The following is an 18,482-nucleotide window of genomic DNA, read 5'->3' on the forward strand; positions in this document are numbered from 1 at the left end:
AATTGAGGATCTAGTGAGTGGGACATAGGGCATAGCAATGAAGTAGGGAAAATAAATATTTAGTAAAGGGAAGCAAGACAAACTGGACAAAACAGGGCAGAACCTGGACAGTGCAACTTAGGGTGCTCACTCTGAAGAGAATTAAAGCTCCATTCTAAACAGCTCTAACCTAAGTAGGATTAGAGAGTAAAATCGCTGGGCAAGTTGTTCACATATGTGGGACAATCCAGTATAAAACAGAAGGGTCTTGCATGATTGCTGGAGGCTGATGTTCTCTATGGGAAGAGTTGGGCTCATACTGTGTGAACAGCATTCATTTAATAAGAGCGGAAGAGGGTTCATGTTTCAACTACAAGAGTGGCTCACTTAGGTGGGTAGATAGCCAGTGAGTTGCAAAGGCCTGGCAGTCTCCATCATGTAGATGTCTTACCTTAGGACAGGGGTGCTCACACTTTTTTGGCTCGAGAGCTACTTTGAAACCCAGCAAGGCCCGGAGATCTACCAGAGTTTTTTTTACAATGTTCACGCCATCGTAACATATAACATTTATGTGTACAATGTATGTTGGTGTACCTTGAGCCCCACTGAGTATAACAGGACTTACTCCTGAGTAGACATGCCTAGGATTAGGCTGTGATGCTGCAATCCTAGCCACACTTACCTGGGAGTAAGCCCCATTGAGTACAATGGGGCTTACTCCCGGCATTTCCTCCCAGAGGCACCTGAAGGGGGGGGTCGGCACTCCACGATCTACTCATTTTGCCTTGCGATCTACCGGTAGATCGTGATCCACCTATTGAGCACCCCTGCCTTAGGAGGTTACAAATTGCGCAGGCCAGAACCCATATGATTAGAATGAAAATGCTCAGACCACGATAGTACAAAAAGCAATGTTATCTTCTGAAATCTCTACTAACCTGGTTTTCTTCTCTCCTTCACCCTCCCCCTTCACTGAAGCTTCTGAAGATGGGGTTTATAGGCAGGGGTTTTCCTGTGCTGAATTTTTTTTAAAAAGCTTAGCCCCAGGAGGAAAATCCCTTGGCAATGTACCCGGCCCACAATTCATGCAGTTACTTGTGCTTCTATCCAGATGCAGTAGAATCTGCTAATGAGACATTGATATTAGAACACAGATAAGTGGGAATTATATTTATTAAATCAGAAGTGGGTGCATGTCTGGAAACTAGAACCCCCTGCCTTTCTGACCATAGTTTCTTGGTACAGCTTTATCCTTGAGGTTACTCACCTCCTCTTCTGAAGCTGCTCTAGCTAATACTGCTGGTGTCTGTGCACATATGTCAGGTACAAGCCTGGAACCAACTCTGTACCCAAAAGAGACAATTCTCAAAAATAGTGACATTTCTTCCACTATAATCCTTATGACTCCATTCAAAATAAGATTTATTAAGTCTCCATTTCAATTGTACAATTTTTTTTTTTTAAAACTGAATAAATAAGACATATCAAGTTAAAGTACCACAAGAAATTAATGGAACACCCATTCCAACTTACAGCAGTCTTCTGTGATTCTGTAATAGTTTGGAGAGTCTTACTGACCTACAACAGTTTTCTGCAATAACCTTCACTTGCTGATAATGCCCTGAAAACACAATACAGACACCTCCTTCCACTTTAAACTGAGGAGTTGGACAGGAAGTGTTAAATTATCTATTGAAAAGGGAAAAATGAAAGATGACAAGACTTTGGCTTCATAGCTTATGGCAGAAGACTGCACTAGCAAAGAATATAAATAAGAATTCCAACAGATGAGGTGTCCAGTGACCTACTATTAAAATATATTTGAAAGATGTTTTGCATAGTCCATGTCTAATTTATACTCCCCTTTACGGCACTAGGTTCAGTATGACTGTCCAAGCTACCACCCATGAAATTAATCCTGCAGAGGACTACTTAGTCTTGCATGTATTCCTACCCCAAGGACTGCCCAAGTCCCTCTAGCCCCATTAGCCTGTTTGGCTAACCAACAAAAAGAGCATAAAACTTTAGAAAAATACAAGGCAAAAAACGTGTCAGGTAAAGATATACCTCTTTGGTTTTTTCACCTCCCACCCTTTTCTTCATTCATCTACCAGCTAGCAAAAAGCATTCTATAACATGTAGGAAACAGCTTTTTTACAGGTTTCACTATTGCCAAGGAACCCTAAAATCATCTGGATAATTTGAACATTGCTATGCTGCCTCTAGGTGATAGTTTCAGTTGCAGCAAATTTGTTTCCACGAAGAAGACAGTAGCACAAGCTCCTCCACCAATAGCCTGTTACAAGAGATTACAGCTGGAAGGTCTTTAATTGAAGAACCTTTGATACATGTAGTTTTCTTCAGATACTGAATATCCAAATTTTTTATAGAAAGCCACATTTTTAGGTAAACATTCAAGAGTAATTTTGTAGCAATTCAATCTCTTGCTTAACAGTGTAAGAGTTGATGTTAATCTAAAAAGAAAACACAAACAGTATGTTGTCATTATGCCCCTCTGTAAGACCCAAGGACGAAAGATGTATTATTATTATTATTTTATTAATTTATACCCCACCTTTTTGCCCAACGGGCACACAAGGCGGCTTACAATTTAAAAGTGCAACATGAAAAACAATTAAAAACAATTTACAATAATTAAAAAATCTAAAAACAAACAAACCCCATGGATTTTCATATAAGAAGCAAGAACGCCAGCCAGCCTGTCAACAATTAAAAGCTTTTTGAAATAAAAAGGTCTTCAGTCCACGCCGAGACGTTAGCAACGAGGGAGCAGTTCTCAGTTCTAAGGGGAGGGTATTCCACAGTTCGGGGGCCACTACCGAGAAGGCCCTCTTCCTGGCCGCCGTCCCCTCACATCTCTTAGTGGCGGCACAGTCAAAAGGGCCCCCCCAGATGATCTAAGAGCACGGGCAGGATTGTAGGGAAGGAGGCGGTCCCTCAAATACCCCGGACCCGAGCCGTAAAGGGCTTTAAAAGTCAAAACTAGCACCTTGAATTGGGCCCGGAACAGAAGCGGCAGCCAGTGTAGCCGCCGGAGCAACGGCTCGACAGAGTCAAACCGACGTGCCCCAGCAACTACACGAGCAGCCGTGTGTAGTTTGGTATTGTTAACCAAAGGGCAGGGCAGGCCACTTGGAAGAGTAGACTATCAAATCCTGATTGTGGGCTGAATGCCCAGAAGGCAAGCAAAGAACTAGCCAGAGTTTCAATTTGTAAATATTCTTTTATATTTGTATCTCTCCTTGTAAGGGGCTCAGAGCAGCATTTTAGCCTAGCAGTTCTATGGGAGAGGCTGGGCCAGTCATATATCAGCCTAAGACTATACAGCAGCCATTTTCAACCACTGTGCAATGCCACATTGGTGTGCCGTGAGTGGTCCGCAGGTGTGCCACAGGAATTTGGAGGAGGCTCACATGTTAGCAGGGCCAATGGGGGATGCGAGCCCCCTACTGGTAGCATGGTGTGCCGAGAAGAAAAAGGTTGAAAATCGCTGCTATACAGTAAGCTTCATGACTGCAAGCTACTATTTTGGGTTTCTGACAGGCAAGCTGAACCCGAGCTGCATTATAACTTAACCCTTGCACTATACTAGTCTATTAATTAAAGTAGGCTACAAGGTCACCAACAGAGAACACACTGGAGCTTGTCACCAAAGTCCTCAAGTTTTGATTTAAAAAATTAATGTTGGTGGATCTAAATTATCCCTAATAAAAGTGAGGGATGAACTCCTTCCATGGGCCCACCCCAAACACATCCTTACCCCACTGGGGATAGCTGGATCCTATCTTTCCCCTTTCGTTGCTTTGGATGCAGCATGCCAAGTCTGCACAAGGTTCTTTCCCCCTTTTTTCCATCCACAAGGGTGGATGGAAGCTGCCACAAAAATAGCCCTTGCAAAGGCTACAACTCCCATCAGCCCCTTCACCAGTCTTCCTGTTCAAAGAGAAGGAAAAGAGCCCATGTGCTGCTCCACAGCGACCAGGGTGGGGGAGAAGGGAGCCCTCTCGTTGCTGCTAATGTTTGAGAGATAAGAGAGCTGAGCAAAGACACTTATTAAGCCTTAGTATAGATTCAAGTTTTATGTGAAAAAAGCAGCTGTCCAAATGGCTTAGAGAAGTGGTTCTCAAATATTATAGCACTGACTGGGACCTACTTTTTAGAATGACAGTCTGTCAGGACCCATCAGAAGTGATGTCACTAACTTGGAAGTGATGTTATGGCCAGAAGTGACATCACCCAGCAGAAAATTTTTTTACCCCCATACAACAAAACCAAATTTAAGCAAGTAAATTAGAAGTTTACAATAAGTTTAAAAATTTATTTAAAATAAAGAACCCTCCTAACCTTCCCATGTCATTGCTGATCTGTTTAAAAAACTCCCCAAACATCCCCAAAGCTGTAATCCTATCCATACTTAGACAGCACTACACCCCATTGACTATCATTATTAAAAGCAGATCTACAGTAGTCAAAGTTAACATGGTAGCCTGTTAAAAGAACAGATCTGTAACATTTCCCCAATGCAGTTACATACCATGGTAGCATCAAGTTCAATATATTAAAAATAAAATACACATTGAAATGAACAGGGACCCACCTAGTGAGTCTTGACCCACAGTTTGAGAAGCACTGGCCTAGAGGCAAACCTGCACCAGCTCACCTATCCCAGCCTTGAATTCATGACTAGGTGATGCAGCTAAACCAAGCCATTACACTCAGCCATGGCAGGACTGCACCTCTCTCTGGTTTACTTTACAGTGTTGATTACTGAAAAACGTTCTGAACACTTGAAATACGCTTTGTAATACAAATTACTATCACTACAAAATCTCATATGAGAAGTACGCAGATGTGCAAAAACTATTTTTCTGTGCTTATCCACCATTTGTGATTTGCTCACAAACTCAGCAGGATATCAAGAGACGAAGGACAGTCAAAAATTGCTACCACAAATAAATACTTACAGCTTCCCAAGTTGTTTTCCGCGGCACTCCCCACTTACAACCACATCTTCTATTCTTCCTCTCTGCAAAAATAGACAATATTCTTTACAACTTTTTTTCATAAGACAAAAATTGCATCTCACAAAGGGACTTACTACTGAGAAAACATGTTAAGGGCCATTCTACATGAAACTTTTTCCAGTCTTGCCCCCAAAACATTTTCCAGTCTCCTCCCCTCCAAAAAAACCTTGGATGGGAGAAAAAAATCTGTAAACTAAGTTTGAGTGGGAACCTTATTACTTCCACTTTCTGTATACATAGCACTTAAGACTTGCTTGCCATTAAAAACAACATTAGACATGTAGCAAAAAATAGGCATCAAACACTTCTTGGGCCATAGGCACACAAGCCACAGGAAGTCAAGCATACTTATCCTGTTAAAATCTAACTTTTTTTCTGGACCATAAACACAGTTTAACGGTGTAGTAATAGTATACATACCTTTGCACATGAGTGAGTAAATTTATGTTCTATGATTAAAGTTGCAGTGGCCACAATCTGTCCCACACTAGTGTCTTCCACCACAGTAACGTAATAGTCCCCAGAATTCTTCATGAGTTCAAAAGTTTCTGTGGGAAAACAAGCAGGAAGACTCTTCACCATAGAATGATATGGCAATCTTACATATTAGGTTATTCTTGCAGCTCTGTTCATATTTGCCTGCTCAAATGACAACCCAGGACATGCAGATGAAGGGGATGCGAGAGGCTTTTGGTCAAGCCCAATGTGGAGATATTCTTAGGCTGCCCAAGAACAGAGGACAAAGGCCTCTTCAGAGCACTACAGTGCTAATTTCGCTAGAGCTGTCCAATAAGACCTCTGCTTTGGAGGAGGAGAAGGAAAGTCTCAGCACAAGAGACCTGCCATGGAAAGAAAGTTTTTCTATTCCCTTTTTTCAAAGCACAAAAACAAGTGCACTTACTGGTGAACTGCTCAGGGCTGACAACTCCAGTTTCAGTCAGCTGACTCAGGACTTTAAAAAAACCTGCGATTTAAAAAAATGTTTTATTTAATTACATTTATTCCAAAAATGTGTTCATACTGCTTTTCTTCAAAAGGAACCAAAGTAGCTTGCAAACTTAAATTATCAAGAACAGCACACAAATAAGAACAACCGCTCAAATAATTTCAAGCGGCAGTACAGTACAACAGGGAGCGTGCGTAAAGAGGGCATTCCAGGCAACTGGAGCTACCACTAAAAATGCCCTCTTCCCTGCAGGTGCCTGCAGCATTTCAAACAAACTACTGGTAGGCACACAGAGCAGGGCTTCCAATGATGATCAAAGCAATCAAATAGGTAAATAAGGCAGAAAGTTGTCCTTGGTCAAGTAACAGGGTCCCAAAATGCTCTGGGTTTAAGAGTAAGCACCAGCACCTTAAACAAAGAAGCAAATACAAAGCCAGTGCAGATGGTTGTCTGACTCTGCCATACACTTCCAATGAGCCATCCTGCTTCATAAACGGGCAGCCCTATTCTGCCCCAGCAGATGCTTCCAAATGCTTTTCAAGGGCAACTTCACAGAGCCCACTGCAGTAATCCATATTTAATTGCAACATAGATAACTAGGGGCAGGTCAGATCTCTCCAGAAACTGCCATTGTTGATAAAAGGCACTCCTGGCTGCAGCATCCACCTGAATACCTATGCAGCGGGCTGCATAGTGTCATCAGTGGGCTGGCGCTTCACAACAGAAAAGAGGCCCTTCCTGCAAATGCTCACAGTCTAAGAAAGCACAGAAGGGAGGAAGGCACCAAGGAACAATATGTGATCATTTCATACATGTATCCTGCAACTAAGCTGCAGTAAGACAGAAGGGCTGGGGGGGAGGGGTTAGAAGCTTTGTGGAAGAAATGGGTTTTGAGGAACTAACAGAAAATGGGCATCCCTCAGCGAGGGAGTTCCAGGCTTAAGAGGCAGAGCCCTTCCAGCAAGTATTTTACTACAGAGAGAGATGTGTAAAAAGGACTATGACGAAAGGCTACGGCGTTTGGGCCTCTTCAGCCTAGAAAAGAGACGCCTGAGGGGGGACATGATTGAGACATACAAAATTATGCAGGGGATGGGAACAGTGGTTAGAGAGATGCTCTTTACACTCTCACATAACACCAGAACCAGGGGACCGCCAGAACCGCTAAAAGTGAGTGTTGGGAGGGTTAGGACAGACAAAAGAAAATATTTCTTTACTCAGTGTGTGGTCAGTCTGTGGAACTCCTTGCCACAGCATGTGCTGACGGCATTTGGTCTAGATGCCTTTAAAAAGGGATTGGACAAGTTTCTGGAGGAAAAATCCACTATGGATTACAAGCCATGATGTGTATGTGCAACCTCCTGATTTTAGAAATGGGTATGTCAGAATGCCAGATGCAAGGGAGGGCGCCAGGATGCAGGTCTCTTGTTATCAGGTGTGCTCCCTGGGGCATTTGGTGCACCGCTGTGAGATGCAGGAAGCTGGACTAGATGGGCCTATGGCCTGATCCAGTGGGGCTATTCTTATGTTCTTATGACTAAGCAAGAGATCCAAGTAGCTGCTGCCTTCCTGTCTTCCAAATATTGGTTTTTCAAGGTGCAGTAAAACCCAGGCACGCAATTACATTCAAGATGAGCCCAACAGCCAGCCATCCTGCTCTTCCAGCTATGATGCTTAAAATGAAATAGTCACATTAAGACTGATTTTGCTCTGAAATTTTTCATCAAAAGTAAATCTAGGTATGAAGTTTAGGTATGAGTTTACCGAAGAACATAGTGAGCACTGGGAAAACTGGTGGACACGGTGTTGGATGCCGCTTTATTCTGTGCAGAATCTGTGTGGCCCTCAATCCAGACACACTGGATTCTTGTTCTAAAATTCTGCAGTATGCTAGCCTTCCCTAACATCCAGAAGCCCTATGTTTACAACTAAACAAAGGTGGAATGCTCGTTCCCAACAGTGCATATTAGTTGACTATTCCGTTGCCATCAAGTTTTCAGGTTGCACAAGACTTTTGAGCCAGAGAGAAGATCTGCGACATTCAAAAGTCTGCTTGACCCCTTCCCTCACAGTTGATCCATTAAAACATCATTATCAAACCATTATGCAGTTTCAGAATATCACCAAGCCTGTATTTTTCAAGACTTTTCAATGCAGTGGGATTAAGCACAAATCACCTGCCATTCTCATCTACTTTATTTATTACAACAAAGAATTGAAAGTGGACCATACCTCTGTTGATGTCTGCACTGCAAAGAGGTCTTAAAACTAAGCCATCACCTGGGTTTGCAGGAGAAATGGCAGGAGAAAATGTCACGGTGTTCTGGCTCCAGTCCAGTTCCTGAAGGAGCAAGGGGTTGTACATTGGGATGCTGTCAGGTTCTCTCCTTGCTGCAGGCATCATGGCAACAGAGACTGCACCAGGCACACTGAAATCAGAATGACATATAGTCACACAACTGCCATTCAGGAACATTTTACCACTCCGCCATTTCTTATTGTTAGTTTTCCATGTATCTGTCACCTTTCTAAAGCCTTTGGGACACAGGCTTTGCATTCTTTTATTCATGGCAGCTCAGAATCCATTTTTCTTGTTTTACATCTTAAAGTTACTTTGTGACTTGTGGCCTCTGCCCTTTTCCTTCCTTGGTGGAAGCAGATATTGCAAAAAAATACAGAGCTGCCACCAAACCAGCAGCTCCCTGTCTCTTCAACTTACCCTTGTCTCATACCCACACGTACCCACTGTCCTTGGAAATTTGGGCAAGAACCGTCCCTTCCTCTGAGGCTGTGGTACCCACAACAGCCCCTTGTGGTTTCTGCCCCACACCCTTCCCCCAGCAAGGCAAGGCAAGAAGATGCTTGCTTCTCCGTTTGCAGTAGAGGGTCTGCCTCACAGTCCTTTGAAAGGAGAAGTGAAAAGGTTGATTGTTCACCTGCTGTCAGAAGGACTGTGGGGGCAGGAGTGCCAGACTCTTCACCAAAGCTTCACTTGTGTGCTTGTGGGTCACTGCTGGCTGCCTTCTGGGAACCAAATGCCCTATATGTGTCTTTTGTGAAGCTGGCAGCACCCTCTAGGTACAGCAGTAATTATATTGATATATAATAATTGGTATATTCAGCAGTGGTCTTCACCCTTTTTCATGCTGCAACCTCAATTAATAAATAAATAAAGTATGAGACTGGGGCCCCATCATCGATCCCTCCCCTCCCCAGACCGTATCTGTCCACCCATCCCATCCACTTCCCACCCCATAATGATGTCCCAGCACCGTTCACTGTAACTAAATATTCTTATTAGAGAGCTGGAGGTGAGTGAGAAGAGTTTAATTTTTTTGCAGATTATGGTGTTTTCCAAAGTTAAAAGTGCAAAAAGCGGTATTGTGTGTTTTTATTCCAAGGGCACATTTTTATAAATTGTAATTATAAATCATAATTGCATTAAAAGTGCACTAGGTGAATAAATAGGTGGGCTCGGTCATGTCGTGAGAATGGATGACGGCCGGATCCCAAAGGATCTCCTCTATGGAGAACTCGTACAAGGAAAGCGCCCTACAGGTAGACCACAGCTGCGATACAAGGACATCTGCAAGAGGGATCTGAAGGCCTTAGGAGTGGACCTCAACAGGTGGGAAACCCTGGCCTCTGAGCAGCCCACTTAGAGGCAGGCTGTGCAGCATGGCCTTTCCCAGTTTGAAGAGACACTTGGTCAACAGTCTGAGGCAAAGAGGCAAAGAAGGAAGGCCCATAGCCAGGGAGACAGACCAGGGACAGACTGCACTTGCTCCCAGTGTGGAAGGGATTGTCACTCCCGAATCGGCCTTTTCAGCCACACTAGACGCTGTTCCAGAACCACCATTCAGAGCGCGATACCAGAGTCTTTCAAGACTGAAGGTTGCCAACTCAGTATATATAGGTGGTATAGTGTTAGCAGATGCAGCCCACATAGATGCAGAAGTGTTAAGAGACTATGTAGAGGTATGTCAGAATGCCTGATGCAAGGGAGGGCACCAGAATGAGGTCTCTTGTTATCAGGTGTGCTCCCTGGGGCATTTGGTGGGGCCACTATGAGATACAGAAAGCTGGACTAGATGGGCCTATGGCCTGATCCAGTGGGACTATTCTTATGTAGGTATTAGAAAATTGTTCTAATTTTTTGCATATTTCAAGGTTTTGGTTTGTTTTACACAAATAAGAAGTGCAGAAAGTGGTGCTACATGTTTTTATTTCATTATCATCTAAAAAGCCTAACTCTAGAGACAGCAGAAAAAGTTGCCATGAAGCCTGGAACTGGTGAAAGCTCTTTTAGCACAATTGCTAATAACTTGAGCAGTAGTGGGACATAATCTCCTGGTACTTGAAGGGGTACACCAGATGCCTCTCCCGTTAACTGGTAGTGCTCTAGTCTAGCAGTCTTCAACCTTCTTCATTCAAGTAAGTTGTTGTGACCCCACTGGGGTCATGACCTCAAGACTGAAGAAAGCTGGTCGAAAGCATGCACAGTCATTGCTAGTATACCAAAAAAGAGAACATCTTATGTACAAATCTTCATTCCAAATGGTTCCTGGCATTCTGAGTAAAAACTTGTCTTAATAATTGTTTCACTCATTCCAAAAGGAAAAAATATATATATCAGCAGATCTATTTTCAATGTTCCCTGAAATTTCCATTTTTTCTATTAAAGAAAAAAATTGAAAATTTTCTAGGGAAGAATGAAGAAAAACTTTTTTCTCCCAAATTTTTCCAGTTTTTTCCTGAACTTTCACATCTCTACACTGCAGGCTTGCCCAGGATAAGAATTGCTCAGCAAAAGAAATTCAGGACAAAAGATCATCTTCTGTCTATCCATCCACTTTATCCTTCCCGTGCATAATTTTGTAAGTCTCAATCATGTCCGCCATAATACAAAATTATGCAGGGGATGGACAGAGTGGATAGAGAGATGCTCTTTAGACTCTCACATAACACCAGAACTAGGGGACATCCACTAAAATTGAGTGTTGGGAGAGTTAGGACAGACAAAAGAAAGTATTTCTTTACTCAGCGTGTGGTCGGTCTGTGGAACTCCTTGCCACAGGATGTGGTGACGGCGTCTAGCCTGGACGCCTTTAAAAGGGGATTGGACAAGTTTCTGGAGGAAAAATCCATTACGGGGTACAAGCCATGATGTGTATGTGCAACCTCCTGATTTTAGAAATGGGCTATGTCAGAATGCCAGATGCAAGGGAGGGCACCAGGATGCATGGCCTGATCCAGCAGGGCTGTTCTTATGTTCTTATCTTCACTGCTTGCTATGGGGCAAGAAGATAGGGTTTGATATGGGGCTACTACTGGTTTGCGTTCCTCTTGCTCTTCTTCCTTCCAGTTTCCCTTCAGTTATATCTGAAATCAGCCACCCACATTTTTCTTTAGCACATAGTTAAAATATAAAATCAAACAAACCAGTGACAGACACCACATAATAATAAACTGTAAAAATTACACAGTTGCACAGGGGCCTACTGTGATGCAAGAAAAGGTTAACATAACTAACACAGTATTTACATTTTGATCAGGCAAGTTCTTTGAGATAAAACATACCAGGATCTGGGGTTAAACAAACATTCCACACACAGTCAAAAGTTTAGAAGAAGACAAATTTGGTTTTCTATCTATGCAGCACGATAAGCCTTTACCAACGATTTTCAACCACTGTGCTGGGGCACACTGGTGTGCCACAGTGGGCCGCGGGAGTTTGGGGGAGGGTCATTTATTAGTAGGGCCACTGAGGGATGTGAACTCCCTGCCAGCAGCACAATGTGCCTTATCAGTTGTCCAAAAACCAATGATGCACCTTGATAATTTCAGCACCTTGTCAGTATGCTATGAGATGAAAAAGGTTGACAATCACTGCTTTATATGAACAAATGCAAAATATTTTGTAATTCACTTTGTACAACTGATAGTCCATTGAAGTGAAAATTCCAGTGCAGTGGAAAAAAGAAGGCAAGCATGGATCATGCTTTATTATTATTATCATCATCATCTTTGTTGACATCGAGAGAATGTCATTCTCTCGATGCCGAGCTAAACAGGCGCATCGGTAAAGCAGCTACCACGTTTTCCAGACTCACAAAGAGAGTCTGGTCCAACAAGAAGCTGACGGAACATACCAAGATCCAGGTCTACAGAGCTTGCGTCCTGAGTACACTTCTGTACTGCAGCGAGTCATGGACTCTTCGCCCACAACAGGAGAGGAAACTGAGCGCTTTCCACATGCGCTGCCTCCGACGCATCCTCGGCATCACCTGGCAGGACAAAGTTCCAAACAACACAGTCCTGGAACGTGCTGGAATCCCTAGCATGTATTCACTGCTGAAACAGAGACGCCTGCGTTGGCTTGGTCATGTCGTGAGAATGGATGATGGCCGGATCCCAAAGGATCTCCTCTATGGAGAACTCGTGCAAGGAAAGCGCCCTACAGGTAGACCACAGCTGCGATACAAGGACATCTGCAAGAGGGATCTGAAGGCCTTAGGGATGGACCTCAACAAGTGGGAAACCCTGGCCTCTGAGCGGCCCGCTTGGAGGCAGGCTGTGCAGCATGGCCTTTCCCAGTTTGAAGAGACACTTTGCCAACAGTCTGAGGCTAAGAGGCAAAGAAGGAAGGCCCATAGCCAGGGAGACAGACCAGGGACAGACTGCACTTGCTCCCGGTGTGGAAGGGATTGTCACTCCCGGATTGGCCTTTTCAGCCACACTAGACGCTGTGCCAGAACCACCTTTCAGAGCGCGATACCATAGTCTTTCGAGACTGAAGGTTGCCAATACAACTTTGTTGACAGAGAGAACAGGCTGTCCTGGTCAGCTGCTGAAGGCCTCACAGGTGACACATACAACTTCTTGTACATTCCTTCTTTGAAGATTTGTATCCTGCCTCTCCATGAAGCACTCAAAGCAGTTGATATATTCAATCAAAAACAAAACCAAAGACAATATCACAGTTTAAATAACAAAAACACAAGAAAGCAGAGCAAAGTTATAGGAATTACAATATTGTTGCTGCAGGGAGCAAAGAAAAAAAAATCACACAGACGAGCCTGTCAGAACAAAAAAAAAAATGTAACAGGTGAGAGACAAAGAGCTGGGGTGCTGGTAGTGGTAAACAGATATTCTGGGAGAGGGAGTTCCCCAACTTGGGCGCTGCAACAGGGAAAGGAGGCACCAGTGCAACCACAAATATAGGCCTGACTAGTAAGCCAAGTCAAATTTGGTAGATCCTGACTAAGGACCCACTCCTATCCAACTTTCCAGCATTGATGCAGCCATGCCAAGGGGGCGTGTGCTGCATCCTGCAGTGGGGGGACAGTCACAGAGGCTACCTGAAGGTAAGGGAATGTCTGCTTCCTTACCTCAGGGTTGCACTGCAGCTACATCGGCTCTGGAAAGTTGGAGAGAACTGGGCCTTAAATCAGGTTGACCCTTGGTATCTGTGGAGGATATGTTCCTGGAACCTTTGCGGATATCAAAACTCATGGATAATGGAATCCACCGGTGGGGGGCCATCAGAGGACCTCTGGACACAAAGCACCTCTTGGTTTGAGAGTGGGTGTCAGAGAGTGGTGTGTCAATGGGCAATTTTCACAATGGAGAGAGGTGAAAAGTGGTGTGCCCCAAGGATCTGTCTGGGACCGGTGCTCTTCAGCCTCTTCATAAATGACCTGCAGACAGGGGTGAGCAGAGAGGTGGCTAAGTTTGCAGACGACACCAAACTTTTCCGAGCAGTGAAGACCAGAAGTGATTGTGAGGAGCTCCAGAAGGATCTCTCCAGACTGGCAGAATGGGCAGCAAAATGGCAGATGCGCTTCAATGTCAGTAAGTGTAAAGTCATGCACATTGGGGCAAAAAATCAAACTTCACATATAGGCTAATGGGTTCTGAGCTGTCTGTGACAGAGCAGGAGAGAGATCTTGGGGTGGTGGTGGACAGGTTGATGAAAGTGTCAACCCAATGTGCAGCGGCAGCAAAGAAGGCCAATTCTATGCTTGGGATCATTAGAAAAGGTATTGAGAATAAAATGGCAAATATTATAATACCGTTGTACAAATCTATGGTAAGGCCACACCATAGTATTGTGTGTCCAGTTCTGGTTGCCACATCTCAAAAAGGGTATAGTGGAAATGGAAAAGCTGCAAAAGAGGGCATCTAAGATGATTGCTGGACTGGGGAACCTTCCTTATGAGGAAAGGCTACAGCTTTTGGGCCTCTTCAGCCTAGAAAAGGGACACCTGAGGGGGGACATGACTGAGACATACAAAATTATGCAAGGGAAGGATAAAGTGGCTAGAGATGCTCTTTACACTCTCACATAACACCAAAACCAGGGGACATCCACCAAAATTGAGTGTTGGGAGAGTTAAGACAGACAAAAGAAAATATTTCTTTACTCAGCGTGTGGTTGGTCTGTGGAACTCCTTGCCGCAGGATGTGGTGAAGGCATCTGGCCTGGATGCCTTTAAAAGGGGATTGGACAAGTTTCTGGAGGAAAAATCCATTATAGGTTACAAGCTATGATGTGTATGTGCAACCTCCTGATTTCAGAAATGGGCTCTGTCAGGTGCAAGGGAGGGCACCAGGATGCAGGTCTCTTGTTATCAGGTGTACTCCCTGGGGCATTTGGTGGGGCCGCTGTGAGATACAGGAAGCTGGACTAGATGAGCCTATGGCCTGATCCAGTGGGGCTGCTCTTATGTTCGCATCCGGAGGTGTTCTGCCCAGAGAGGCCACACACAGCCTGTAAGGACCTCAGAACACCTCCTGGACACGACAGGAAGGTGCTTCCAGTTGCACCCGGGAGGTCGGGTGAGGCTTCCAGCGCAGTTCTGGCACCCATACTGAATCAAATCTGTGGATGCCAAACCAGTGGATAAAGAGGTCCCACCTTTACTACTTTGATGAAGTCACACTTTCCTAAACTCTACTCCTTTTGTTGCAGTACATACAAGCATTCTGGTCCTGAAATGAACATTGCAGCTGAACCAAAGATTAAAATGTCAAGGAAATGTTTAATAAAAAGGTGGAGAAAGCTAATAAGGAAACAGAAGAGTATACATTCCAGATGTCCTACTCACTAGAGACAAGTGTCAAACCGATTATGAAAAAATAGCAGGAGGGGCAGCTCATTGAAGCTGCCACCAAACTTGGGCCTTGGTTTTGTGTCTTTCAGGTGAACTGCCCATTGCAGAAGGACAGTGCAGTGGGAGGGGAGGGAGTACACCTGCTCAGGCACAGTTCTTCTCCACACCTGTAGGATGGGCAGTGAGACTACCATCTGAACCAGTCCTGTAGGTAGCAAGTCAATGCTTCTGCAATACAGCCAAGTTCATCTTGTCTCATAGCCCAACAAATACAGCCCCTTAGTTCCAATAACCTGGGAAGACCAAGTCTGTTTCACACATCCTTCCAGACAGTGTTCTTCAACCTGTGGGTTGTGATCCCAGTGGGGTTCCAGCAACCCTTCAAAGCCTGTGCAAGAGTTTGGCTCCAATCCAGTAATGATAGCGGTAGGATCAGTGGTGGGTCCCCAGTCTCAGGTCATGCCACAAAAAGTTTGAAGACCACTGCTTTGGGGAGCAAAAGCTGTTGGCGTGGTCTCTATGTAGGCAATCTATGCGATCTGTGCCTGCCGAAAGCCACAGTGTGGAAACTTCTGCAGTTGAAGAGAGACTCTTAGCCTATGCACCCCAGGCATGACTGCTTTATATTAGTGTACTACCCACAGCTGTCACTTTCTGCCATCACCTTTTCTCAGTGTGTCCCAGACCAGAGCACCCACTCACCCCCAACATCCACAGAAGAGTTCCACTGACCACCCCAGTATCTCCAATGCAAGAGAATATACTCGTGCGCACATATGCACACATAACCCTCTGGGGCAGCCATTTTCAACCACTGTTCCGTGGCACACTGGTGTGCTGCAAATGGTCTACAAGTGTGCCACAGAATTTGGGGGAAGGTCATTTATTAATATGACCAATGGGAGACGTGAACCCCCCACTGGCAGCATGGTGTGCCTTGTTAATTGTCAAAAACCTGGTGGTGTGCCTTGACCATTTTAGAGCCTTGTCAGTGTGCCGTGAGATGAAAAAGGTTGAAAATAACTGCTCCAGGGTATGGAATATACGAAGAGTGTGCCTTTGACTGCTGGTTCATACATTACATATCCTCAGGCCCAGGTTTAGTAGAGCAACACGTAATCAAGAGCCACAGGCACGCCTGGCTCCCCCATGAGCCCAGCAGCACAACTCTAACCTCCCAGGGCCATTCTTATTACTTGTGAAGCACCACATACACAGCAGACTCTACACAGACTTGTACCCACATCCGTGGACCCACATGTGGTGCGGCCACAAGTGGCTTCATAAGCTTAACCTTCATTTTTAGGGGTGTGTCTGAAAAAGGCAGAATGCAAAGGGGGTCTCTCTCCAGGCCAGTGGCGTAACCAGAGGGGATGCAAAGCACTAAGTTTTGCAGGGAGCTTCCCCACAGCATGCAAGGTGCCCCTCCTCCCCCCCAGCCATTTCAGGTGGGGGGAGCAAACAGAGGCTCCAATGGCTCCAAAGGGGGGAGGAGGGGCCCTTTGTAGAGCTCCCTGCAAAATGTAGTGCTTTGCAGCTGTAGTGAGGCTCCCTGAAAAACTCAGTGCTTTGCCCCCCTCTAACTATGCCACTGCCACAGGTGCTGCAGCTGCCATGTGCCTCCCCCCTAGCTGTGTCCCTGGCACCCCCAGTGCAGCACCAGAGAAGAGGCAGGCAGGCAGGCGGGGCTGTCAGGAAGCCCCATGTGGCAACCACATGCCAGCCTACCTCGCAGGGCTGCAGCAACCCTCACAGCCACCCTGCAAGGAGGTCCAATGAAGGCGCTCTGCACATGGGCAGGGGCAAATGCACGGTCCCCCGCTGCTTCTGTCCTGAGCCACAGTCTGGGGCGGCCAGGACTCGCCTGGAGGAGGAGCGCCTGGGGGGCTGCGAGAGGAGAGGAAGGCGCTCTGCACATGGGCAGGGGCACTCTCGTCTCGCTCCGCCCAGCATTGACGGGGTCCTGCTGCGGCTCGCGTCACTCACCCTCCCCAGCCGACCTCCTTCCTTCCTTCCCTCAGCCGCGCGCCGCTCCCGCGCCTCGCCCTCTCCCGACGCCGGCTCGAGAGGAGCCACTGGCTGCCATCGAGCGCGCATGCGCAAGCCCAGAGCGGGCGGTGCTTGACTGACGTGGCGATTCGCGGAGGAGGCGGGGCTTAGGGTGGGCGAGTGACACTGTAGCTAATCGGGAAGCTCCTCCACTACGTATCCCGCCCACATAGTTCAGCCCCACCCCCCTCGCCCGGACTACTCGACCAGGTTTACCAGGGCGCATGCGCGTGTTTCTGAGCGGGGAAGGCGCGGAGGAGGAGCCGGGATGCGCATGCGCATTGCCTCCTAGTGCTTGGGCAGGCCCACGTGTCCTCTGCTGTTTCTTCCCCTCTGCTAAAGCGGTGCAGCAGTTCGGGGGGCTGGAATGTTTCCACCTCCCCTTCCTGCCAGACCACTCAAAGGGCTGTTACAGGCAGGGAGACAGTAGCATGCAGGGATATACTGCTCCTGAAGGTGGAGGTTCTACTAACCATCTTGGCAGGGGTGTGCAGTGGGGGGAGGCAGGTGAGGCAGAGCCTCCCCACTGGAGTCCCTGAGGCACCCACCACCCTCACGCATTGTGTGAACCAGAATTCTGCACATAACCAGAGTTTGCAGAAACTAACCCTGGCCATGGCTTCTAATTTGTGCTTCCAAACATAGCACGGCATATGGAATGCAGCGTGTAAGGCAAATATTTCATACAAAAACCGTGACTGGATCCTCTCAACGCTGGCACCAAATGAACATAAGAACATAAGAAAAGCCCCACTGGATCAGGCCATAGGCCCATCTAGACCAGCTTCCTGTATCTCACAACGTCCCACCAAATGCCCCAGGGAGCACACCAGATAACAAGAGACCTCATCCTGGTGCCCTCCCTTGCATCTGGCATTCTGAAATAGTCCATTTCTAAAATCAGGAGGTTGCGCATACACATCATGGCTTGTAACCTGTAGTGGATTTTTCCTCCAGAAACTTGTCCAATCCCCTTTTAAAGACATCCAGGCTAGACGCCATCACCACATCCTGTGGCAAGGAGTTCCACAGACCAACCACACGCTGAGTAAAGAAATATTTTCTTTTGTCCTAACTCTCCCAACACTCAATTTTAGTGGATGTCCCCTGGTTCTGGTGTTATGTGAGAGTGTAACGAGCATCTCCCTAGACGTCCAGATGGGTATTCCATATAAAATTTAGGCCTTAACCTTAGTGCTAAAGATTTGCAGGGCAGAAGGGATAGAAGAATTGCCCCATGCATAGAAAAAGTTGGGGAAACACTGAGGTATGTCAAGAACTAGACCAGGTGTGTGCCCCTGCTGGCCTTTTAGCCTCATCAACCATGGTGTCCTTCTGCGTCGGTTG

The 18,482-nt window shown here is 46.0% G+C and overlaps 1 protein-coding gene across 2 annotated transcripts; it reads right to left on the reverse strand.

The window, feature by feature from the left end:
- Nucleotides 1-1,374: 1,374 nt before the first annotated feature.
- GNPNAT1 (glucosamine-phosphate N-acetyltransferase 1) lies at nt 1,375-17,182 on the reverse strand. Of its 2 annotated transcripts, none has more exons than XM_066611510.1 (6): nt 17,073-17,182; nt 8,251-8,399; nt 5,926-5,988; nt 5,445-5,572; nt 4,965-5,026; nt 1,375-2,453 (listed from the first exon to the last, which is right to left on the reverse strand). In XM_066611510.1, exons 2-6 carry the CDS (start codon nt 8,372-8,374, stop codon nt 2,306-2,308), a joined length of 525 nt encoding a protein of 174 aa, XP_066467607.1. In that variant the 5' UTR covers nt 8,375-8,399; nt 17,073-17,182; the 3' UTR covers nt 1,375-2,305. The 2 variants fall into 2 exon arrangements, with proteins under 2 accessions (XP_066467607.1, XP_066467526.1); XM_066611429.1 differs by having other exon boundaries at nt 8,203-8,399.
- Nucleotides 17,183-18,482: the final 1,300 nt, after the last annotated feature.

This window comes from Tiliqua scincoides, chromosome 1, assembly GCF_035046505.1.
Source record: "Tiliqua scincoides isolate rTilSci1 chromosome 1, rTilSci1.hap2, whole genome shotgun sequence".
Lineage (NCBI taxonomy): Eukaryota > Metazoa > Chordata > Lepidosauria > Squamata > Scincidae > Tiliqua > Tiliqua scincoides.